We start from the raw sequence: 24,582 nt of genomic DNA on the forward strand, positions 1-24,582 counted from the left end.
GTTTGGAAAAGAAATAAATTACTGTGGTTCTTGGGGCAAAGAACCAAAAAATCTTGAAATGGACTTCTGGGAATTCAATACCTCTATTCAGACCCTACCCATGGTGTGCTTCATTAAAGCATACTTCCCACTATTATTAATCGCCATCATAAAGGATATACACAGTTGTCACTTTTTGGGATCACTGTCCAAATTAAAAACAGCAGTCCGCCCCGCCCCTGCCCTACCAAGTATGATCACAACAAAATATTGCAGAACTCTAAGAAGCATGCCCCTTTCACAGTCTGACATCAACTTAAAATTCCTCAGAGTTCAAAAGCTATTTTCTCCTTTTGTCCTCAAGACTGTCACTACCCCACCACCAACCTCATGCACATTATACATTTTAGTAAGTAAGTCTCAGAAAATATTCGTTGAAATTTAACTGGGAGGCATTTTGGATGAAAGTGAGGAATCCTAAGGTTAACTCTAAAACCTATAACATGGTATACCCAGCGCGTGAACGAGTGAGTACTACGTGATTTTTTCTTAAAGAGCACTTTTTTCTCCGAGAACTTAATTTTCACTTCTCAAATTCTGATTTCTCTCAACAGTCATTTAGAAAACAAAACCTAGATACAGAAATAACATTTTCGCGGGAGGATTATAATTGCTGTATAAAACATCTCAAGTCAACCTGAGACAATGCCTTGCCCTGATTGGAAAGAAGATCCAAGCGCTCAGCGAAAGATTATTCCTCCATGCCTCGTGGGTATCTATCTCCGCGCGGGTAACTGTACCGTTGTGGTTACAAGCGTGCGTCGTCACCAGCGGAAAAACCATGAATCATTTCAAACACCACCACTGGAGGGCGCGCCTTGGAAACCTGACTGCCTACTATGCTCGCGGCCCACGGTTTCCTGGGTTACTTGCCTCTGCGCTCCTCCCCAAGTTCTCTTGAGGCGTGCAGAGAGCTTACGTGCTCGGCGCGTGACGCAACACGCCTGGCTATAAATCGGTGCCGGCCGCCGCCGCTTCCTCTCTGACCGCGCGGACTCCCTGCAAATGGCGCCCGTGAGTTAGCGCGTGCTCCCTGGGACTGTGTGAACCCGCAGTGGACCGCTCGCGTCCGGAGAGTTGGCTGTGTCTCAGAGATAAAGGGAGGGTAGAAATGGAGACTGAGTCAGGAAAACATCCAAGACGTCAAGGCTGTAGGTTGTCCGAGACGACCGGCCCGCAACCTCGTGCCGTGGGATCTGGGCTGGGCCTTGGCTCGGGCCGGGTGGCCGAGCGCCCGCGGGGGTCGACGCGCTGGCGGCGCCGGGGCTGCCCTCTGTCTGCACCGGGCAGGAGACGGGGTCGGGCGGGGCTGGCGCCTGAGGGCCGCGGCAGCTGCGGGGCCGCCCCGCTTACAGAAGAGAACTTCAGAACTAAGTTGGGGGAGAAGGCGGTTCATTATCTCATGAAGGAATAATTTTTTTAATGTTTACTGATTTTAGATAGAGGGGAAAGGAGAGAGAGAGGATAGGGACATTTTTTTGTGTGTGTATTTTTCTGAAGCTGGAAACTGGGAGGCAGTCAGACAGACTCCCGCATGCGCCCGACTGGGATCCACCCGGCACGCCCACCAGGGGGCGACGCTCTGCCCACCAGGGGCGTCGTTGCGACCAGAGCCACTCTTAACGCCTGGGTGGCTTTGCTCCAGTGGAGCCTCGGCTGCGGGAGGGGAAGAGAGAGACAGAGAGGAAGGAGAGGGGGAGGGGTGGAGAAGCAGATGGGCGCTTCTCCTGTGTGCCCTGGCCGGGAAGCGAACCCGGGACTCCTGCACGCCAGGACAACGCTCTACCACTGAGCCAACTGGCCAGGGCCAAGGACAGGGACATTGATCTGTTCCTGTATGTGCCCTGAGCAGGGATCGAACTGACAACTTCTGCGCAGTACAGTGCTCCAGCCAACCGAGCTATCCAGTCAGGGCATGAAGGAATTATTTTAAAGGTGCAAGTCATTAGTCTTAGACAAATAAGAAAGGAATATGCTTCAAAGATTTGTGTATTATACATATTAATAAGGGAACTAGTAACATGTTAAAATCGGTCCAGAGAGCTTTTGAAAAGTTATTGTGTGTCAAAAACTTACCAAAAATAAAATGTTAGGGAGGGTAATACAGCTGGGTTATATACAAAATTGGGTGATGTCCAAGGGGGCCAAACTCGACTGTAATCTGTCCCACCCGACAGAAATTGCGTGTCCTAAATGAAGTGCTGTCCGACCACACTATAAATAGCCCAGTCAAGTACAGCACCTGGTAATTTTTTTTTTATCAGTTTCAAGTTTCACATAATTTTTTTTGGCATAAGTTCCTCAACTAGCAAAGAAGGCAGACTGACCTTAGTACTTGGTTCCGTTTGGGTAGATATAATTTGGAAATGACATCCCGTGATACATTCTGATTTGTCTGTTTCTACCAGGTTGTCGAAATAGACATTGTTAGTAGGCACAATGCCCTTTCAGTTGTATAGCCTTATTACATGATATTGGTCTAAAGGTTTTGGGTCTGGAAAACATAACATTGTATATGTCTTTAAAATTAAAAAATCTTTGCCAGACTAAGGGACCCCCCTGCACCCCCGCCGGTACACACACTCCCTTTTTCTCACCTACAACAGGAAGGATTGAATTCTCAATGTGAGGGGGGGTAATTGAGCTTGGACTAGGTGGTATACTGTTCCCCATCTGCAGTGGGGAACGGCAGCAGTGAAGCAGCGGTGGCCTGTAGGCAAAAAGTATCCGGTGATTTAAAATTGCGTATTAGTGGTCTGGAAAATAATAAAAGCCATAGAACTTCTTGATAACTTCAAAGTGGGCTTGGTTCAAACACCTGGGTAGGTGTTTCTAGTTTTAACTTGAGTAGAAAGGAGGTAGATCCTTAATGTTTTGTAAAAATTGGAGTCTTTGGGATCTGCTGAAGAAGGAAAGGGAAAGGAGCTCGCCATATACCTTGAGCTTTGGGTGTTGTGTTTGTGAGACACTTGTTTGACGAATGGGAAATTCAAACTTTAAAACAAGTAGAAGAGTATCCTCAGATAGCCTAGTTTAAAAAAAATGTGAGGGAGCATCTAATAGAGTTGAGCAGTTTTATTTTGTATATAAAGTGAATAAATTGTTTTTAGAGTCATAATGATGTTAACTTTCTGTGACAGAAAGTCAAGAAGCCTAAGAAGACAATCTGGAAGTTTGGTTTGGACCTTACTCATCCAGTAGAAGATGGAATTTTTGATTCTGGAAATTTTGTAAGTATTACTCTTCTCAATTGTTTTTATCATTGTAGTGAGTTCTAAATAATGAATAAGTATGTAATACTTGATTTTAACCTAAGCTCTATTCCTAGGGTACCTTCCCTAGTGAATATCTAGGGTTTTCTTCCCTAGTTTTGCATTTTTTCTGTTTTAAAATAGGAACAGTTTCTACGGGAGAAGGTTAAAGTCAATGGGAAGACTGGAAATCTCGGGAATGTTGTTCACATTGAACGCTTCAAAAATAAAATCACAGTTGTTTCTGAGAAACAGTTCTCTAAAAGGTTAGTGTTTGTATCCTATAATAGTTCAATGAATTTATGGTAATTGTGGACTGTTTTATAGACTAATCTTAGTATATTATTCTCTGTTCATATTTAAGAATGGATATGTTGATGTCAGTAAGATATAGCTAAAGTGCTTTGAACTTTAATAAAGCCTATATGAATGGCAAATTTATTTAGTAACAGTGCCAATTACTTAGGCTGGTTGTCAGGAAGTGTGATTTGTTTGTGAATACAGACAAGTTATGTCTAGGCCTTTTTGTGTGTGTGTGTGTGTGTGGCAGAGACAGAATCAGAGAGGGACAGGAAGGGAGAGAGATGAGAAACATCAATTCTTTGTTGCGGCTCCTTAGTTCATTGATTGATTTCCCATATGTGCCTTGACCAGGGGGCTATAACAGACTGAGTGACCCTTGCTCAAGCCAGTGACCTTGGGTCCAAGCTGGTGAGCTTTGCTCAAACCAGATGAGCCCACACTCAAGCTGGCGACCTTGGGGTCTCGAACCTGGGTCCTCCGCCTCCCAGTCCGATGCTCTAACCATTGTGCCACCGCCTGGTCAGGCTGTCCAGGCCTCTTGCCTAATGAGTCATAGGCCCTATAATTCATAATGTATACAAATTAATCACTATAGGGATCCAGAGATGAAAGGAAATAATCTGTCTTAGAGGATCTTACAGGTATGATATAGATACTATAAAATGCGTTACTGTAATTGCTGTATTGAAAGTAGAGTATGTGGAATTGCAGAAAACCTGAGAAACAGCGTAATGTTGCCAGTGAAGTAAGGTATTTCTTTTTTTTTTTTTTTTTTTTTTTATTTTTTTATTTTTTTTTTTTCATTTTTCTGAAGCTGGAAACAGGGAGAGACAGTCAGACAGACTCCCGCATGCGCCCGACCGGGATCCACCCGGCACACCCACCATGGGCGGTGCTCTGCCCCCCAGGGGGCGATGCTCTGCCCATCCTGGGCGTCGCCATATTGCGACCAGAGCCACTCTAGTGCCTGAGGCAGAGGCCACAGAGCCATGCCCAGCGCCCGGGCCATCTTTGCTCCAATGGAGCCTTGGCTGCGGGAGGGGAAGAGAGAGACAGAGAGGAAAGTGCGGCGGAGGGGTGGAGAAGCAAATGGGCGCTTCTCCTATGTGCCCTGGCCGGGAATCGAACCCGGGTCCTCCGCACGCTAGGCCGACGCTCTACCGCTGAGCCAACCGGCCAGGGCTAAGTAAGGTATTTCTAACAGCTGCATTTGCAAAAGGGCAGGGAGGCTTGAGAGGATTTGGTAGTTGGGAATTGCTGTGAAGTATAAATGGAAGAGAGTGGCTGGGGTGATGAAATTCAACCGTGCTGACAGCTGTTAATAAGTACTGAGCCGTGTATTAGCTGCAGGACAGCTAGTGTAGTCATCTTGAACTTGTGAGTGGAACCTGTTGACAGGTGGTTGTTGATCCAACATGGGGTTGAGATTAAGGAGGTCGGTAGTGATGAAGGAAATGTTGACATTTTATTACATGATGTTTGAAAAGTGAAATTAGATATTTAACGTAAAAATAATCTTGTGGCAGTAGGAGTGAAGAGGAAGTTTATTATACTGTGTTCCTGTGTACTGGCTTCTAACATAAGATTATCAGTTTTAAGATGGGAGAGTAAGGGTTTCTAGAGTATAAACTGATTCTAATGGAGGTTCAGAGGCAACCTTATTTGTATCCCTAGACAGTCTTACACAATGGTTAATTCAAATGAAGTATTTTGGAGGATTGGGAACCCCCAAAATGAATATAATAGTGCATATCTTATATATAATAAGCCTTTACATAACTAGTTATTTTATTAATAAAATTCCTGTTTTTGTTTTAAAGATACTTGAAATATCTTACCAAGAAATATCTTAAGAAAAATAGTCTTCGGGATTGGCTTCGTGTGGTTGCTTCTGACAAGGAGACGTACGAACTTCGTTACTTCCAGATCAGTCAAGATGAAGAGGGCTCTGAGCCTGAGGCCTAGGTGCAGCTGCCTTTCAGGGAGTTGCTTACTAAAGTAGCAAACAAGTGGATCAGAGAAACATCTAGAAATGGACTTTCAGTTTATCAGTGAATAAACGTAACACGCAGTATGTTAAGCTTCTGTCTCTTATTTACATGTCTGCTGTTTACATGGTGCTGACTCTCTTTTGATAGTTTCTGGAAGCAATATTTAAATAGCTTATAGCTAGTGGAATTTTTCTCAGGATTTCTGAAATATATTGCTTTACAAATGCCTTCTGGTAAATGTAGTATTGTATAGGAAGTAGTAAAGCACAGTTTGTGTATAACTTTATATAGTAAAATATTTAAAATTCTCTTGACATTGTTTTTATTCAGTTTATAAATGCAATCCTGAGTGCCTACAACAATTCATAAAGGCTTAGATGGGCAAGGTATAAGTCCAAATCAATGTTTTACTGCATATTAGCCTGTAGGCACAAGAAACTCAAAACCTTATTTTCTTAACCATTAAATCTGCTGAGTTCCTTGTCTGAAAAATTATAATTTACTCAGCCCTTTGAATTTTGTCTCCTTAGCCTTTTTCTGCACACCCTCCCACAGTCATTCTAAAAGTGCAGTTCATCTGTTCCTTACGACTTCAGTGGTTGGACCTTTTCCCCCAGGTGAAGGGGCCTTTAAGAATTCTTTCTTTGCCCTGGCTGGTTGGCTCAGCGGTAGAGCGTCGGCCTGGTGTGCGGGGGACCCGGGTTCGATTCCCAGCCAGGGCACATAGGAGAAGCGCCCATTTGCTTCTCCACCCCTGCCCCTCTCCTTCCTCTCTGTCTCTCTCTTCCCCTCCCGCAGCCAAGGCTCCATTGGAGCAAAGATGGCCCGGGTGCTGGGGATGGCTCCTTGGCCTCTGCCCCAGGTGCTAGAGTGGCTCTGGTCGCGGCAGAGCGACGCCCCCTGGTAGGCAGAGTGTCGCCCCCTGGTGGGCGTGCCAGGTGGATCCCGATCGGGCCCATGCAGGAGTCTGTTTGTCTCGCCCCGTTTCCAGCTTCAGTAAAAAAAAAAAAAAAGCTTTCTTTAAGTAGAGTGGTTTGGCAAAATCCAGATTGCAGGAGGGAAGGGAATAACGGGAGGAGGGTGCTAGCACCATATCAATTTCTTGGTCTAGTCTTAAGTAATGTCGTGTCTTTCTCTGCTTTTAACCTGGAAGTGGTCGTGTCAATATCTGAGGTACAAAAATGGGCCATGGGCCCGGTTACCAGTAGAATTATGTTGCCAAATAGGTCTTCACTATCCTAACAGATTTGTTTTGGGAGTGTTAGAAATGAGTTTTAATTCTCTTTATTGTTAAGAGCTCCTAACGTTAATGCAAAACCCTGTACAGCATCGTCTTGGTTCCTTCTCGGATGATTATAATAACTTCCTAAATTAAATCAGTTCCATTCTTTGGATAGTTCATGTTTTCCAACACTAGTTACCAAGACCCTACCATGTGCTTCCTCTGCTGAGCATCATGGATACAGTGGACTAAAAACACTCAGCCTGCTCTGTGATATGGTGAGGAAAAACACTGGCCATGTAATCACACAAAGCTTCAGACCAAGGAAGACTTGGAGGACGTGTTGGAGCTGACCGAGAACAGGCAAGGCGGTGCCTGGGTGAGGGGCAGGGGTTCCGGTAGAGCAGCCTGGTCAAGTGCTCAGGACGTAGGCAATCGGGAATAGAGTGCTTGTGAGAAGAATTAGGAACAGTGGGCAGAAACTGACCAATGCCGGACAGAAGTACATGTTTTAATCTTGAAAATGGAAAACCACTGAATTTTAAGTGGAGAATAATGTGATCCAATGAGATGTGCATTTTGAAAATGGATTTCACTGGGGTTAATACTGTATACAAGGAGACAGGAAGGTACAGTGATGTCCTGTGATGAGGTAGATAGGACTGGGGTGCTGGAGATGGGGCAAAGTGGAGAGATTTTAGAGATTCATAGGATAAGAACCTGGAACTTGGTGGTGCACATTGATGGTAAGGGAGGCGTGTCAAAGGTTACATACAAGTGGCTAGATGGTGGCATTGTGTTTGGTTACAATGTGGAAGAAAGCAAGAGTAGGTGAAAAGCTTAATTTAGGCCATGCTGAATTTGAGGTCCAGAAGATGTCGAGCATGAAGTTGAATATATCATATTGGTCTAAAGCTAAGAGGAAGGATTTAGGTGAAGATGTCTGCTAGTCTGCACATAGGTAGTCAACAGTGAGTATGGGTAGAATTGCCCATGGAGAGGAGTGAGGATCAAGCCTTGAAAACGCCAACTACATCATTCCCTAGGGTGATCTTTCAGAAACATCTGGTGGTGGTACATGTTGAATATTCTTCCAAGTTAATTTAACATTTAATGTGTAGTAGGTCCTGGGTGCATTGTACCAAATAAAATGCATGCATCTAAGGATTTGGCAGGTTAATTGAGACATCCATTTAACGATTCATGTTTAAAGAAGTCTAATTTTTATGTTCCCTCCATTCTGCTTCTTCCTGCCAGGGAGCCATTTAAGAAGAAAATTATGGCTTATCCATTTTTTTTTCAAAAGATATCCACCATGAGTTAAGTGACAGCTGATAGTTAACTACTCACTTTTCTCTCCACATTGCTTGTTTTTACTTAACATCCTGGAGTCAATTGATCACTCGTGTGAATGTACCATAGTTCAAGCCATTCCCTACTAATGGTTATTTGAGTTTACAAATTGTTGCCATCTAAATAGTAATGAATTAAAAGCCTCAGGCAATACTTTCTAATATTTACTATTATATTTTTGGAGTGGATTCCAAGGAGTGAGACTCAGATGGAAAGAGAAAGGACTGTAATGTAAACATGTTTTGCCATTTCCCTTTCTGGCAGGCACAGCAGTGTATGAAAATGTCCATTTGCCCACACACTCACCAACAGATTATGTTGTCCAATTTGAGTTTTTCTTTTTTTTAAATAAATTTGAGGTTTTGGGGTCTATCTGATAGGTGAGACATGATTTTCAGAATAGTTTTAATTTGCATTTCCCTAATGAGTGAGATTGAGTGTCAACAAGCCATCTTTATTTCTTATTCTGTAGCTGCCTGTTTATATCTCTAGGATATATATGAGATTCTTGCTTTTTTCTTTCCTTTTAAAGCTCCTATATACTAAGGCTGTTATATCCTTACTTTTTATTAAGTTGGCAGATTTTCTTTTCAGTTTGTCATTTGTATTTTCTCATATTTATGGTGTTTTAAAAATAAGTAATTTAATCTGACCAGGTGGTGGCGCAGTGGATAGAGCATCAGACTGGGACGTGGAGGACCCAGGTTCAAAACCCCAAGGTCACCGACTTGAGTGTGCGCTTATCTGATTTGTGCAAAGCTCACCAGCTTGAGCCCAAGGTCGCTGGCTTAAGCACGGGGTCACTCGGTCTGCTGTAGCCCCCTAGTCGAGATGCATATGAGAAAGCAATCAATGAACAACTAAAGTGCCACAACGAATAATTGATGCTTCTCATCTCCTTCCTGTTTGTCTCTCTCCTTCCTGTTTGTCCCTATCTGTCCCTCTCTCTGTCTCTGTCACTAAATAAATAAATGTAAGTTAAGATTTCTTGGAATTTACCGTAGTTTACAAGTTAGGTAGATTTCATTTTCCCTTTTTCCTATGTTGTCACTCATCATTATACCATTACCCTTGATTCTAAAGTACTCAGAAAGTTTTAATTGGTTTTCTCACTTACCTGGAAACCCTTGTTTATGGTTATGCTGAACTGGTTGGAGAGTGTACATTTATAGTTTTAGTGTGCTGCTCTTTTACAAGCTGGATGACTTAAAGGCCAGCAGGGTCACCTTTAAATAAGATGTTGCCATCTATAAAGGGCTTTCTCTTCTCTTTCAGTCTTTCAACAGTGTGAGAGAATACTGCCTTCCTACTTTGCATATGGAGAAATTGGGTCTCAAACTGGCTTGCCCAAGATTACACATTGCCATCACCTCTCAGACTTCACCCCAGGGGTAGACAACCTTTTTATACCTACCGCCCACTTTGGTACCCCTGTTAGTAGTAAAATTTTCTAACCGCCCACCGGTTCCATAGTAATGGCAATTTATAAAGTAGGGAAGTAACTTTACTTTATAAAATTTATAAAGCAGAGTTATAGCAAGTTAAAGCATATAATAATAATTACTTACCAAGTACTTTATGTCAGATTTTTGCTAAGTTTGGTAGAATAAATCTTTATAAAACAACTTACTATAGTTAAATCTATCTTTTTATTTATACTATGGTTGCTCTGCTACCGCCCATCATGAAAGCTGTAATGTCCACTAGTGGGCGGGAGAAACCAGGTTGACCACCACTGATCTACCCAGTCTCTTCCACCCAAGGGCTGTGTCACTTCACACAAGGCTGTGGTCAGGCCATGAAACAGTGGAGGAGCACTACGGGATACAGAGAGCTTTGCCTCTGCTACTTACCAGCTATGTGACCTTGGACACGCCTCTTTATTCTGGGCCTTACTTTCCCCATCTGTATGTAAAGGAGGGTTTGGGAATACAGTCGTCCCTCGCCATATTGCAGTTCACTTTTTGCGATCTCACTATCGCGGATTTTAAAATTGTATATATCTAATTTTGTATCGTGGATTTTTCACTATATCTCATGATTTTGCAGTATATAGGTATTTATATATTTAATATTTTAATTATTTTTGCAGTAAAATAAGTGGAAAAGGTTAATAAAAGTGTGGGGAGGGTTTATAAAGCCTTAAAATATAAATAAATAATAAATACAAGGTCACTACTTCATGGATTTCGCCTGTTGTGGTGGGTTCTGGAGCCTAACTCCACGATAGACAAGGGACCACTGTAAATCAGTGTCTAAGATGTTCCTAACCCCCTTGCCTTTTTTTGATAAACACCTCATGTTTTCCTGCCCCAGTTCTGATTTCCATCCCCATGACATGACATGCATATGTATCCCCACCAGACAAGGTATTGGGAGGCTTTCTGTTCCGAAACAACAAAGTGAGTATCTTTCAATTTTCTGAATATAAATTTATAATGTTGGATATGTTTTTAAAATCTTAGCTTCCCTCTCCCAATGAGGAGGCATTCTCTAAAGTTTTCCCCCCTTAGGAAGTTCTGATTCAAAGAACCGGACTAGGAATTGTAAGGTATTTTCCCTGCCGAGGAAGAAGGAAGGGCATAGCCATGAAGTGTGGAGAAGTGTGGAACAGCAAAAGCTTTATTTAGTAGAGCGCTTCCCGGATGATGTTCTCTGGTCCACCAGAGGGGGCCAGAGAAGTTGCGCAAGGGTCACGTGGGGGTAATTATAGGGTCATTAGGGTGGTCAAGTTGTTATGACGTGGCAAAATTTCATTGGCTAACACACGGTTGTTCTTTTTCAAAGGGCTCCAGGGCCCTTTCTTTTGGTGCACATGGGTGTGGGCGGTTCTAGCCAAAGTTCCCGGGCCTGGTTCCTCTCCTGACCTTACCCCATTGCCAACTGACCACATTCCAACCTTTTATGTGAGATAGGGGCACAGCTGTTCATCTGGCTACTTCCTGCTGGTTAGGGGCGTTGTGGGGAGGGGAGGTCAGAAGCTGGTGGCTCTGAGGGGAGTAGTGTATATGGGTGTAGGAGCATCTGGTTGATTGACAGTGACTCGAGAAACTTCGCAGATGCGATCCTGTAAGGATTTTAAAAAGAGCAAACATGAGTAATATGCTGATAACTAGAAGAGGACCTAGGATAGGGGCAGCCCAGGTGAGGATGGGTGGCTGCCACCAGGAGTTAAGCGGGTTGAGAAGGAGAGATTCTTGGTCAGTTTCTCTTGCAGATGGTGGAGGACCCCAGTGCTTTCTTCCATCGGGCCAGTCTCATGGAACAGCATTGCTCCCTGCTTCAGCTCACTCTGGTGGCAGGTTCCCGGTGGGAGGGGCAGGAGCAACGGGGATTTGCAGGACCCAACCTGTTAGTGAGCCGGAGACGGGGACAGGTAGGGCCAGTGCTTCCGACTGCCAGCAGTCCTGCATGGGGCAAGCTTGAGGTGAGAGACATGGTTAGAAATGAGGGTAGTATTGATTATGGGGGAACCCTTGGTAGTGAGGAAGATGTTGTCAGCTGGATAGCGGCTCCGAGACTGTGTAGAATGTCTCTACCTAGAAGGGGTACAAGGCATGATGGCATGACTGAGAACAAGTGCAAAAAGGGGATTCCGTCCAAACTGCATGTTGGGTGGTGTGTAAAGAGGAAAAGAAGGGGTCCCATTCACTCCTATAACTGAGACCCATGAGGGAACTAGAGGTCCAGAGTGTGATGGCAAAACAGAGAAGGTAGCCCCTGTGTTTACAAGAGATGAGATGGACTTAACTACTATTTGCAGCATTACCCTGGGCTTGGCGAGGGTGATGGGGGTCTTCAAGTCCAGGCCGCATCAGTCGTCCATGAGGCCTAGGAGTTCGAGTGGTGGGCCCGCCTGGCTGGCTTGGCCTCCCATTTGGGTGGCTTGTCCTCCACGTAGAGGTGCGAGGAAGAGCCTGTTGCCCAAAAGGGGCAATCGCTCTGTCAGTGACCAGGCTGCTTACAGTTGGGGCAGGGCTTAGTGGGTGTCCTCGGGCAGGGGCACTGCCGGGCCCAGTGACCCTCTTTGCCACATTTAAAGCAAGCTCCTGGTGGGATTCCTCCTTGCGGCCCGTACTTAGGTCAGGCACCTCCTGTGCCTTGCCCCTGTTGCTCTGCCGGCCTCGGGGCTGCCACAAGAGCCTGGGTTTGGAGCGTTACCTTCTGCTGCATTCGAGCCTGGCAAGCAGCCTCGGCTTGTTCCTCCCGACCATTAAAAACCTTAAATGCCATGTTCATCAGGTCTCGGATAGGGGTTTGGGGCTGAGAATAAGAGGAGGGGGGCTCCTGGGAAGCCCAGCACCCAGATCCAGCCAGAAATGCTGGAGCCAGAGACAGGACAGGGCCAGGCCTTCCTGCAAGAAGACCGGGGTTGAACCATGGGGTCAGGAGCCCTGCAAGCCCATGTGAGGGCCAATGGCCGGCGGAGGGCAGCCTGATGGGGGAGGGGCTTAAGAACACAGCAGAGAAGGGAGGGGCTCCTGGCCGGCAGGGGAGGGCGCTTCCTGGAGGGAAGAGACCCAAGTGGAAAAGGTCCGCAGAGGGACCAGAGAGGGGTCCCGAGAGAAGGTCAGGCGGGAGGGGGAGAGAATTGGGGGTCAGCAAAGGAGGTAAGATCAGGAGTGGAGGGTTTAGCTGAGGTTTCTCTGGCCAAAAAGGGCCTGCACCATGTAGCAGGTGGCACAGAGATTAGGACGAGAGAGCAAATACTAGAAGCCCTGAATGTAAGGGATCTCCAACCACTTCCCAGTTCTTTGGCAATAATTAAATTGGTGAGGGTGTTAAAATCGAAAGTCCCTTCAGGAGGCCACCTGGTTTGGTTATCCAGTGGGTTCTGTGGCCTCACCACATCGGAGAAGAACAGTTTCTTCTTCTTTAAGGAGGGAGAGATTCTGGATAAGGCACTTCAGGAGTGTTTTAGAGTCAGGTTTATATTCCTGTGCCTCTGTGGCCGCCCTCAGCCTCAGAGTGGTCAGAGGTGAGAATTGGCATCTCACAACTCAAGCTCTGGTCACCAGATGGTTAGGTAGAGTGGGTGTGTCTGGGACGTCTCCACGGGCACACATGCACTCAGAACGGTTAAGAGATCCCTGATGCAGCTGCGATTATGGATAGGAGGTTTCGGCGGAAAGAACTGAGGGGAGGCTGGAGGCAGGGGACTAACCGCACCATGTGCCAAAGTGGGTGGAAAGTCAGAGATCCTGGTTCTTCCTCGGAAGGGAAGGGGAGAGGAGCAGTCTTTGCGTACTTCAAACTCCTCCTGGGTTTCGGCACCAAATGTAATTTTCTCTGCCAAGGAAGAAGGAAGGGCATAGCCACAAAGTGTGGATAAGCAAAAGCTTTATTTAGTAGAGTGCTTACCTGGACGATGTTCTCTGGTCCATGAGACAGGGCCAGAGAAGTCGCGTGGGGGTAATTTATAGGGTCGTTGGGGTGGTCGAGTTGATATGACGTGGTGAAATTTCATTGGTTTACAGACAGTTGTTCTTTTTCAAAGGGCTCCAGGGCCCTTTCTTTTGGCGGGCATGGGTGTGGGTGGTTCCAGCCAAAGTTCCCGGGCCTGGTTCTTCACATGACCCTCCTCCGTTGCCAACTGACCTCACAGGAATCAGAGATCTCAATTAGGATTAGATAGGTTTTTCTCCCAAGGGAGGAAACCATGAACACAACTGCTCTTTCCCATTGTCTCTGGGTCCAGCTGGTGTGAATTACACAGCTCCCACATGATACAAATGTGTGGTCATTGATTTCTGCCAGGCCCTGTCCTGAAAGCTTGTGAATGACTTGGATTGTGGTAAGGTACCAAAGAACAGAAAATTAATATTAATATTTTAGGGAAAATAGGTTTCTTGTCCCCTCTTTTCTGTAGATAAAGGGAAAGAAATGTGAAAGTTTTCTAGCTTGCAGAAGCATACTGTGTAGGAAACTCCCTTCTACTAGGAAGCTTAAAAGGCATTTTAATTTGAGCTAGGCATACAGAGAGATTTTGTGAAGATGATTTTTATTCTTGTGTGATTTGCACCAACTCAGGATGGCCGATAGCATTGTATTGTAAATGAAGAGGGGAAGGAGATTTGGATTCCCTCCCTTCCCCCACACCTGTGAGGAAGCAGGTAAATAGCTAGCCAGGTGCAGGGAGAGAGAGATTGAGAAAATCTTTTCCTATTTGATGAGCCATTCGCAGGCACTTATCCCCTGGCCATGGAAACTACCCCTCCCCTCCTGAAAACGTGTAGTTAATGTATATACCTCTAAACAAAGGAATGGCAAATGAACACTAGAAAATTTAGGAATATCTTTTAATATGTAGAATAAATTTTTGCTATTGTGTTACCTTGTAAGTTTTGATATATAGAAATGTTTTTTGTAAGTCCTATAGACAGATGCTAAAAGCTTGCTAATGAATTGTATCATCTTTCCCCTCCCCCTTTTCCCGCCAACCTGTGTGTGTGTGTGTGAGCAAAGGTATATAACCTGCCACAAGGGTTGTGCCCAGCACGCACGATTTGGGTCTGCAAATGCCCCTTGTTAATCATATGAGGTTGGCATATTTAATAAATCTCCTTTTAATAAAACCCTTCAAAATTCATCTGGACTTGGTGTCTCTACGTAAACCCGCAGAAGTGAGGTACGTGTACTTTACAAAACATGTGCTCTCTGCACTCAAGGAGCCCACAGTTCTAATAGGGGAGGAATGCATGGGTTCAAACCACTTGAGGTAAATGTGGTTAGTGCATGATAGACCACAAGATGCTTTGGAAGCAGCTCTACTGTAATGAGTGCAAAAGAGCGTCCAGGGAAGCCTTCTGGAAGAAGTGGCTGACTGCGAGCTGTCTTTAAGAAAGAGTGGGACTTAACTAGTGGGCCAAAGAAGGAGGAAGGGAATCTAGGCTGAGGAGGAAGGTGATGGTTACTACTCATTGAGGGCTTTCTGTTTTTGAATCTTGACATCCATCTCATTGAATCTCTACAGCCATCCTTCAAGGTGGTTAGTATTTGCCTTTCACAAATCAGAAAACCAAGGGTTTTTTTGAGTGCTAAATAGACTACCTGATTAGAATTTAAACCCAGGTCTGTCTGAATTGAGTGCTCATGCTAATGCTCTATAATGCCTTAGTGTGAGTGTAAAGCCGGTAGCCATGGCCACCATCACAGCAGCCTGGCCCATGCAGGTTCTCATTAGATTCAGACAGTCGGTAATGAAACAACGGAGCCAAAAACTGGTGAGCCATCACCTTTAATTCTAGTTTGCACCTGGCAGGCAAGAAATACACTTCCCTTTCCATTCAGGGCTCCCAAAGCCACTGACTTATCCAAGTTTCCTGGAATCAAAGATATCTACTGAGGAGCCACTGAGCCATTTCACCTGCAGATGTTGTAAAGTACCAAAAGGCTACAGAATTAATATTAATATTTTAGGAGGCTTGGAGAACATTTTATTAATTTGGGTTAAGGTGTGCAGAGAAATTGTGAGAATAGTCTCTGTACTGTGTGATTGGCATAACCAGGATGGCTCTTGCCATTGTATTGTAAGTGAAAAGGGAAGGAAAGCATAGATTCCCTGACATTCCACCACACCTGTGGGGAAAGGAGTGAATGGCTAGCCAGGTGCAGGAAGGGAAAAGCCAAAATAAACCTTTTCTTATAACTATGAGCCATTTGCGGGCATTTGTCCCCACGGAAACTACCTCTTATGTAAATGCATGTGGTTAATACGTTTGACTCTGGACAGAGAGATGGCGGATGAACACTAGAAAATATAGGAAGGCCTTTTAATATGTAAAGAGATATCTTTCTACCATTGTGTTGACTTGTAAATTTTGTTTTCTCCAAAATGATGTATGGTTTGCAAATTGAACGAGGTCCTATCATGTTAAAGGACATATGACTATAACCAATAGCGGTAAGGGGCTCCTAATTGCAATTTTTGCTTCTGTACTTCCCACTTACAAAACTATAAAAACTAAGTAGAACAAAGGGCCAGCACGCTCTCCGTCAGATTTCTGTCGGAGTTCCCGCCACTTGGCCAAGCTAGACAATAAAGCTTTAATGTGTAAACGACAGACCTTGCTCCTGTCTTCCATATTTCGGGTCCCTCCGAATTTGGATTAACACTACCTCACCAGCTTTATTCACCTCTGTTCCCCATCTCCTTCTCTCTGCACAAACTCTGCACAAACTGGCTTCTCCTTCAGCACTCTGCCATCTTGGCTACTTCTCTTCTCCTTCACGTGGCCTTTCTCTGCTCTCCTCTAGCATGGCCTCCTCCTAGAACATAATCACTCTTCTCCGGAACGAGATCTCTCTTCCTTTTAAAACCTTTTGGCATGAAAGCCCTCCCCCAACACATATTAACATAATCATGCCCATCCCAAGCAAGAACGGCAACTAATATCACCTGGGCGATGAGCTTCCACGTGGGCAGCGCCATCTTTAACAAAGTGAGCATAATATATTTTATCTGCCCAACAGTGAATGTTTGTAAACTTCTCTTCCAGGCCATCTTCTCTTACAGTGATGCCCAATCAACTGGCTCCAAGCCTTTTTTTTTCCCTCCTAGCTTAATAGGGGTTGTCTAGCACCCATCTTTAGTTGTAAAGGGAACTGGTCCCCTGCTTCAGAAACAGCATGAAAGTCTTCATCACTCCTGTACGTTTATGCGTGAAACAAACTTTTACAATAGGACTTTTCCCCTCCTTTTTCCACTGAGGTCCCAAACGCAAAACTAAAGGTGCCAAATAGTCCCACTTTCCAAGGTGATGTGTTTACAATTGCAGAGCTTGCAAAAGAGGTGCACAGTTTGTAAGCCTCAGTTGGCTACCTACTTCTAAGACAGAAGTTGAAGACTCCCAAGTGTTTGACTCATTCTTGAGAAACCAAGGCCAAAGGCAGTGGCTGGAGCAGTTTACCTACAGTAAAGCAATGAGGTGTGTTTCCACACATGTAAAAATGCTCAAGTATTTCTTGTGGACCAGATATGGTTTATGAGGAAGGACCAGTCTTAAGTCAAAATTTTGTTCACGTAAGGACTATTTGTAAAGTAAATGGGACCCCAAATGAAAAGAATCTATAGAACAGATTACCAAATAATCAAAATACTCAGGGACTATAAATGTAATCTAAGAAAAGGCATTGCCCACATCACAAATGCTATAGCTCAGGTTATCAGTGACAAATTGGGAAATTCAGAAATGCATGCATGCTTTGAGAAAAAGAAAACGATGAATTTTCTTGTCCAGAGAGTCACACCACCAAACTAGCTCTTTTTTCATTAAGTATAGGTGACATATACAATATTATAATATTGTATTAGTTTTAGGTGTACTACAGTGATTCAACAATAAGTTTAGTAACTCTGTCACCATATAGTTATTACAGTATTGACTATACTGTATTATCTATGTGGCACTGTAGGGCCAGTAGCTGCCGCCATCGCCATCGCGGCCATTCACATGCAGGTTCCCATTAATTCGGGCAGATGGTAAAGAAACAGTGGAGCCAAAGAATGGTGGGCCATTCCTTTATTCAAGTCTCGCACCGGCCAATGAGAAACACAGCGGGAAAAACACTTGCCTCTTCATTCAGGGCTCACAAAGCTCCTGACACATTCTCCGGTTCCACAACCAGGAGAATCTTCTCCGGTTCCCCCTACAATATAATCAAAGGCCTCACCAGCCCCAAAGCCCCTCACCTCTGCTTCCCCACATCTGCCCCTCACATCTGCCAACATGGCTCTCACTCTGCAAAACTGGCTTCTTTCTTTCCCTGCCATCTCTTGGCTTCTCTCTCTTCCTCTTCTTCCTCTCCTTCTCTGCACAAACTGGCTTCTTCAGCACTCATTAGCAAAACAGCGGCCCCTCCCACGCAGGAAGGTAATTTGCAATTTCACAGATCACATACCTGGCACTGCCCAGCACCATTTTTAACAATAAAAATGAGAAAACTCAAAAATACAAATTTTACAAACTCATTTGCCCAACAGGTACATTACATCCCATGACTTATTTTATAACAGCAAGTTTGTACTACATTACACCCCATGACTTACTTTATAACAGCAAGTGTGTACTACATTACACCCATGACTTACTTTATAACAGCAAATGTGTACTACATTACACCCCATGACTTACTTTATAACAGCAAGTGTGTACCTCCTAATCCCCTTGACCATTTTGCCCCTCTTTCTAATCCTTCCTCTCTGGCAAGTGTGTTCTCCATTTGTTCCCTGTGTCTATTAGTCCCTTCTGTTTCGTTTGCTTGTTTTTTAGATTCCTTGTATTAGTGAAATCATACTACATTGTCTTTCTGTTTGGCTGACTTCACTAAGCATAAGACCCTCTGAGTCATGTTGTCACAAATGGCAGGATCTTATTTTCTATGGCTGAATAATACTCCATTATGAATCTAATATATATGTAATTGTGGACAAAAAAAATTGTTTTAATAAATCAAGATGTGGCCACGTACTGAACCTGACAAGGTCAGGGAAAGCCTACACAATGGCCTTGCGAACTCAGGGAACTAAAGTAAACACAGGGTGGTCTAAATCAAATCTTGCTAACTAAAAGCAGTTCATGGTGGGCAGTCATGTCCTAGGGAAGAACTTTCTCTAAACAAAGGTCAGTGTTTGCTTTTACTCAAGCCTGTCTTCGGTCTTTTGCATCTAGGATAATGCACCTGATAACATGCCTTTGGAATGTGAAGTCATCTTCCTTCTCCATCAGGCCAGACATCCCGCTGGAGCAGAAGCCAGTAGACCCCTCACTGTTACTGTTCCGTGAACCATTAACTGTTAACTGGCCTGTTCCTGCCAATGCAAAGAAGTTTCAGCACATACACGTTTACTTTTTACCTATCCCAGAGATTCCTCCTCCCCCCCTTGCCTTCTTCCACCCACCTCCCTAATCTAGCACCAATCAATTCCATGCGACCCCCTTATGACTTCCCCTTTGATTCTGATGCATGAAATAAGTGGTGACACCACCATTTTCCAGAGCACTGTCTCAATTCATTGAGACTTTGCATCCTGGCAGTTGTTGACAGTTTATCTCAAATAAGCTCATAAACAATTCTTAGAGGTTGGAAGTAGTTTTATGTTGACAAATATATTACATCTTCTTTATCCCTGCATCTATTGGTGGACCTAGTTTGCTTCCATATGTCTTGGCTATTGTAATTAATGCTGCGGTGAACATAGGGGAGCACATACCTTTTCAAATTAGTGTTTTTGTTTTCTTTGGGTAAATAAAATGCATGAGGCTTCACTTTTCTCTGCATCCTTTTCTGTACTTGTTATGTGTTTGTTTATTTATTTACTGATGACAGCCATTCTGACAGGTGTAACAAACTGCAGCTCTTAAGGGAAATTTTCTGCCCCTTTTCTCAGCCCAAACCAAGAGGAGCAAAGGCAGCTATTGAAGTTGGGGGAGGGGAATCCTTGGAATCCCGGACGTGGTAGCTGATACCACTACCTCTTCTTTCTGTTTAAGCTACACCACAGGCATTCTGACACATTGACTGAATTTTTAGTTTACTTCTTTTCCTCTCTCATGAGACTGAATAATACTCCAAGGTCAAATTTATCTCTGTGAGTGATAGGGTTGCAGGTGGGGGCCATGATTGCCTCCTCCCTTAAGTGGACAGAGGGACACTGACAAACTGGATGTTCCAGGTCACTACCCCCTGGACATCCGGGTGACTAACCCAGGTGTGGAAGGTCCCCTAGCTTATTTACGGTTAATCTTAATTTTACCTAAATCACTGAAATACACGTTTTTCCTTAGTGACCACCAGCCCCCACCCTCAAATCCCCTATTTAACCCTACCTGTGAGAGAACCGGGGCTGCTCTCCCTTACGAGAGAGACAGCAGGCAGGTTTTCTCTCAATAAAGCCTGTGACACTGGTCTTTCAGACTCTGGGTGATTCTATCATTTGGTGCCAAAACCGGGGATGGGGCTCCGGTTGATTGGACGATCTCCCAGCTCTCACCCAACCTTACTGCCAGGGAAGCGTGGACAGTGGCAGCTCATTCCGGGCTTACTCCCTGATTCTGCATGGTCCTGGGAGTGGGGGTTTGCCGGCTCCGTGCCCCTGTTCCCAACCCCTGCAGGACCAGGATTAGGGATCCTTCTATACTTCCCCTTCCTCTGGTAGATGTTCTTCCAAATTTTTCACCCTAAAAATCTGGGGAGGTAGACCTTGAGGTTTCTTGTCTACTCAGACTTATATTTTCGGAAGTCCAGGTGCCTGGCCAAGAAACCTCCTACTCACTGGGACTGAATTCTCACGAATGACAACCTGACAATTCTTATTCTTCCCCTTCCTTTTGCTATGGTTGGAAGAGGAAGAAGGGGGACGCTTCCCCTTCCTCCACAACTCTCATCTACCTCCTTTACCTACCACTTTCAATTACAGTACACTCAAAGATCTCAATAATTTTTGTCACTGGACAGGGAAGACCTCAGAAATTCCCTATGTGCAGGCTTTCTTCTTTCTCCACTCTCGTCCCTCCCTCTATCAAACCTGTTCCTCATACAGATCCTCCTAGCACACTCCAAACCTTCTCCTGCAGATTCAGACCCTCCTTCTTTCAATCCAGCTGATCATGCTGTCCCTCAGTCTACTCCCTCTCTACCTTCCCCCTATGCTGACAACTCCCTGCCATCTGGGGATCATACAAGCTCAGAGTCAGACACTGACAATCCCCCAGCCCCCCTCCTCCCCCTCTGGGAGGTAGCCAGGGCAGAGGGAATTGTGAGAATCCACATCCTGTTCTCCCTCTAGGATCTGTCCCAAACAGAGAAGAGACTACTACATTCCTTCTCCATGGACCCAGACACTTAGATAAGAAATTCAAATATCTAACCCAAGCATACAATCTGACCTGGCAGGGACCTTCATAATCATATGGTCACCTGCTTAATAGTAGGGCTTCAAAAGGCCACTCACAAGGCAGTTAATTATGAAAAATTCCAAGAAAATACACAACAAACAGACAAAAATTCGGCCTAACAGAGGCACTCCAAAAAAATATACTATAATTGACCCCAGTTTGGTCAAGGGGACTATAGTTCTTAACACTCATTTTATCTCCCAGTCAGCCCCCGATATACAGAAAAAACTTAAATAGGCAGTGGAGGGCCCTCAAACCCCTCAGCGAGATCTCCTGAGCATGGCTTGTAATGTCTGTAGTAACCGAGAGGAACAGGAGAAGGCTGACAGAGCCCAAAGAGATCAGGCAAAATACCAGCTCTTGGTGGCTGCCCTTAAAGGCTCCAATGCTCCTAAGGGAGCTTGTCAAACTCCACCAGGGCCCTGCTTCAAGTGTGGAAAAGAAGGTCATTGGGCAAAAAGCCTGTCTGGCTCCACAGCCCTGCCAGGGCCATGCCCTCTCTGTGGTAAAAAGGGACACTGGAAGGTAGGCTGCCCCCTCGCTCCTCCAAGGGAGGGTTCTGTCTCTTCCAGCCCTGCTGCAGCCACTTCTGACCTACACTTGCCCAGCCTGCTGGGACTTGCCAGTGAAGACTGAAGGTGCTCAGGGAAGTCAACCCCATCTCATGTCACCATCAAAGAGCCTAGGATATTTCTTCCAAGTTGCAGGTAAGGCGATCTCATTTCCTATAGACATGGGGGCACATACTCTGCCTTGCCCGAATATTCAGGTCCTGCTCATCCCTTAAAGATCTCTGTTGTGGGTGTTGATGGTCTTATTTTCTCCCCACTTGCCATGAATCCACTGCCTTGTCTAATACATGGTGTCTCCTTTGCACACTCTTTTCTCCTCCTACCTCAGTGTCTTACATCTATTTTAGGCCAGAATCTACTCTCCAAATTCAGAGCCTCTCTCTCCTTTCACTTCCCATCCTCAGAGTCGGCCCTGTTACTGCTTCTTGGCCAGCCAGATTTGCCCAATTCTGTTATAAATTTAACTCTTCCACTCAGCATAGTGAATCCCAAGCTTCTCCTCACTACCCCCACGGAGGCAAAACTCCAGGGAAAGGCCCCCTGGTTTCATGTCTCCAGGTTAAAGAAAACAGAAGCTCCATCTCCACTCATGCCTACGGATGACCCTTCTAGTCAACCTGAATCACCGCCCAGATACGCCTGCTCCCCCATAGGTCCCACCAAGGTCAAACTGATTAAAATCCCAGAAGAAGAACAGCCTGAGCCATGAGTAACTATAATTACTCCCTGACAACAGACAGGATGGAGATTCCAGCTTGCTCTATGCTTTCTTGTCTCCTTACCCTTAAAGGCATACTCTGCCCCCATACCCTCTCTCTTGGACTCTTCACATCTAGAATGCTCTCTTAATCTTATTTGAAATCTCGTAATCAAGACTAACTCCTATGCAGCCGGCTGCTGGATATGTCTGTCCATGTCATCTTCAGCTTACTCAGCTCTCCCTATTCCTCTTAATAATACTCATCTCCTTCACACCACTCTTATGTACAAGATTCAGAAAGAGGCCATCTTCTTTCAGAGAGCCAGCACTCTCATAGGAGCTTACCCCACCTCAGCTGTAAACTGAGCAAACAAGCTATACTAAACCTACTATCCCCAGCTAGAGAAATTAAAACCTCGAACCCCTCCTGCTCAAGGACCAGTCATTGTTAATACCCTCTCCTTTCACCTGCCACCCATGCTTCACTGCTCAAGATATCTGTGTTTTTCTAGAAGAACAGTGTAGCTTTTACCTCAACCAGTCAGGGCTGGTTAGAGACGCAGCAACCAAATTGAAGGAACAAGCTCAACAAATCCATGAAAAACAAGCCGAATCCTGGGATCAGTGGCTCTGCACAAGCTGGGTGTCTTGGCTACGACCATTTATTGGTCCACTCACTCTCATGTTTGCCATTTAGCTTTTGGGCCCTGTCTCCTACGCCTATTCTCTAGCTTCTTACAGAACCACACTCAGGCCTTCACCAGCCAGAACACTGGAGAAATCTACCTAGCTCTACATTCCAACCCTGAAACCTACAATCACCGGGCAAAAAAATCTGAGCCCCTCTGACTATGCCCCTAAACAGCAGGAAGAAGTTACAGAAGAGAGACCACCACCCCTATCACCCTACCCTGCTGCTGGAGATCAAGATGTTGAGCAGGGTCACTTGCTGTGCGTGTATCCTTAAACTCTCCCAGTTTTTCAAAGTGTTGTAAACGACCTGTTTCAATGTCAGTGATGAAGAATTTCAGCTTGTTTTCAAATGCAAACACTGCTTGTTGAAGAGATAAGACTGTATTTCCAATGCCTTGCATTTTCACATTGAGCTGGTTCAGATGTTCAGTCATGTCCACGAGATAGTAGAACTTCAGGAGCCACTCAGTGTTATTAACTCAGGATGCTCGATGTTTTTCATTTCAAGAAAAGTCCGGATTTTGCTCAGACAAGCCGCGAAATGGCTGAGCACCTTCTCGCTTGACAACCAACGCACATTGCTGTGCAGAAGCAGACCAGGATAATTATTCCCAACTTCATCCAGCAGTGTTTTAAACTGGCAATCATTTAAAGCTCAGGCAACAATAAAGTTGAACACCCGAATGACCAGTGACATCACCTCACCAAGCTGCTCGCAACACATTTGAGCACAAAGCGCCTCCTGATGTAGGATGCAGTGAAAACTTAGGATGGGTCTCTTTTTCTGTTTAAGAAGAAGTGCTACAAATCCTGTTTTTCCCCAGCATGCACAGAGCACCATCAGTACACACCAAAATAAGTTTATCCATCGGTAGATTTTTTTTCTTTAGCGAACTCAGTGAAAGACTTGAATAAATCCTCCCCTCTTGTTGTCTCTTTCATAGGCAAAACAGCAAGACTTTCCTCATGTAGTGTGTCACCAACAGCATACCTTGCAATCATGCTGAACTGGGATAAATGGCTTACGTCTGTCGACTCATCCAAAGTGAGAGAAAAGAATAGTGCTGCATTTATGTCCTTCACTTGTGTTCCCTCAATTTGATTTGCCATTACGATGGTACGATCGTGAACAGTTCTTGCAGACAGAGGCATGTCTTTTATTCGTTTGATTATCTTGTCTTTATCCGAAAAGTCATCAAAAAGTTCATTGGCAACATCAAGCATGAATGTTTTGGCATACTCCCCATCTGAGAATGGCTTTCCATTTCTCACAATTGCTAAAGCAGCAGCAAAGCTAGCCGAATTTCAGTCACCTTGTTGGGTCCAAACACGGAGTTGCTGCTGACTAGCTTGCACTCTGCACAGTAGCTCTTGATATGCTTTCTTCCTGCGTTCCCCCACTGGATATTTTGATGCAAATGTAGTATGGTGTGTGTCCAAGTGCCACTTTATATTTGACCATTTCGTCAATGCAATTTTATCATTGCATATTAGACACACTGCAGAACCTGCTCTCTCCACAAAGGTGAATTCCTCTGTCCATTCCTGCTGAAAAGTACGAT

At 44.8% G+C, this 24,582-nt stretch overlaps 1 protein-coding gene across 3 annotated transcripts; it reads left to right on the forward strand.

The window, feature by feature from the left end:
* Positions 1-999: 999 nt before the first annotated feature.
* Positions 1,000-24,112, forward strand: RPL22L1 (ribosomal protein L22 like 1). Of its 3 annotated transcripts, XM_066347617.1 has the most exons (5): positions 1,000-1,053; positions 3,180-3,269; positions 3,435-3,556; positions 18,830-19,001; positions 23,974-24,112. In XM_066347617.1, the coding sequence occupies exons 1-5, from the start codon at positions 1,045-1,047 to the stop codon at positions 24,025-24,027; spliced, it is 447 nt and encodes a 148-aa protein (XP_066203714.1). In that variant the 5' UTR covers positions 1,000-1,044; the 3' UTR covers positions 24,028-24,112. The 3 variants fall into 3 exon arrangements, with proteins under 3 accessions (XP_066203714.1, XP_066203712.1, XP_066203715.1); XM_066347615.1 differs by lacking the exon at positions 23,974-24,112 and having other exon boundaries at positions 18,830-19,426; XM_066347618.1 differs by lacking the exons at positions 18,830-19,001; positions 23,974-24,112 and adding an exon at positions 5,414-5,667.
* The last annotated feature ends 470 nt before the right edge of the window (positions 24,113-24,582 follow it).

The sequence above is a fragment of the Saccopteryx leptura genome, chromosome 8 (genome assembly GCF_036850995.1).
Source record: "Saccopteryx leptura isolate mSacLep1 chromosome 8, mSacLep1_pri_phased_curated, whole genome shotgun sequence".
NCBI lineage: Eukaryota > Metazoa > Chordata > Mammalia > Chiroptera > Emballonuridae > Saccopteryx > Saccopteryx leptura.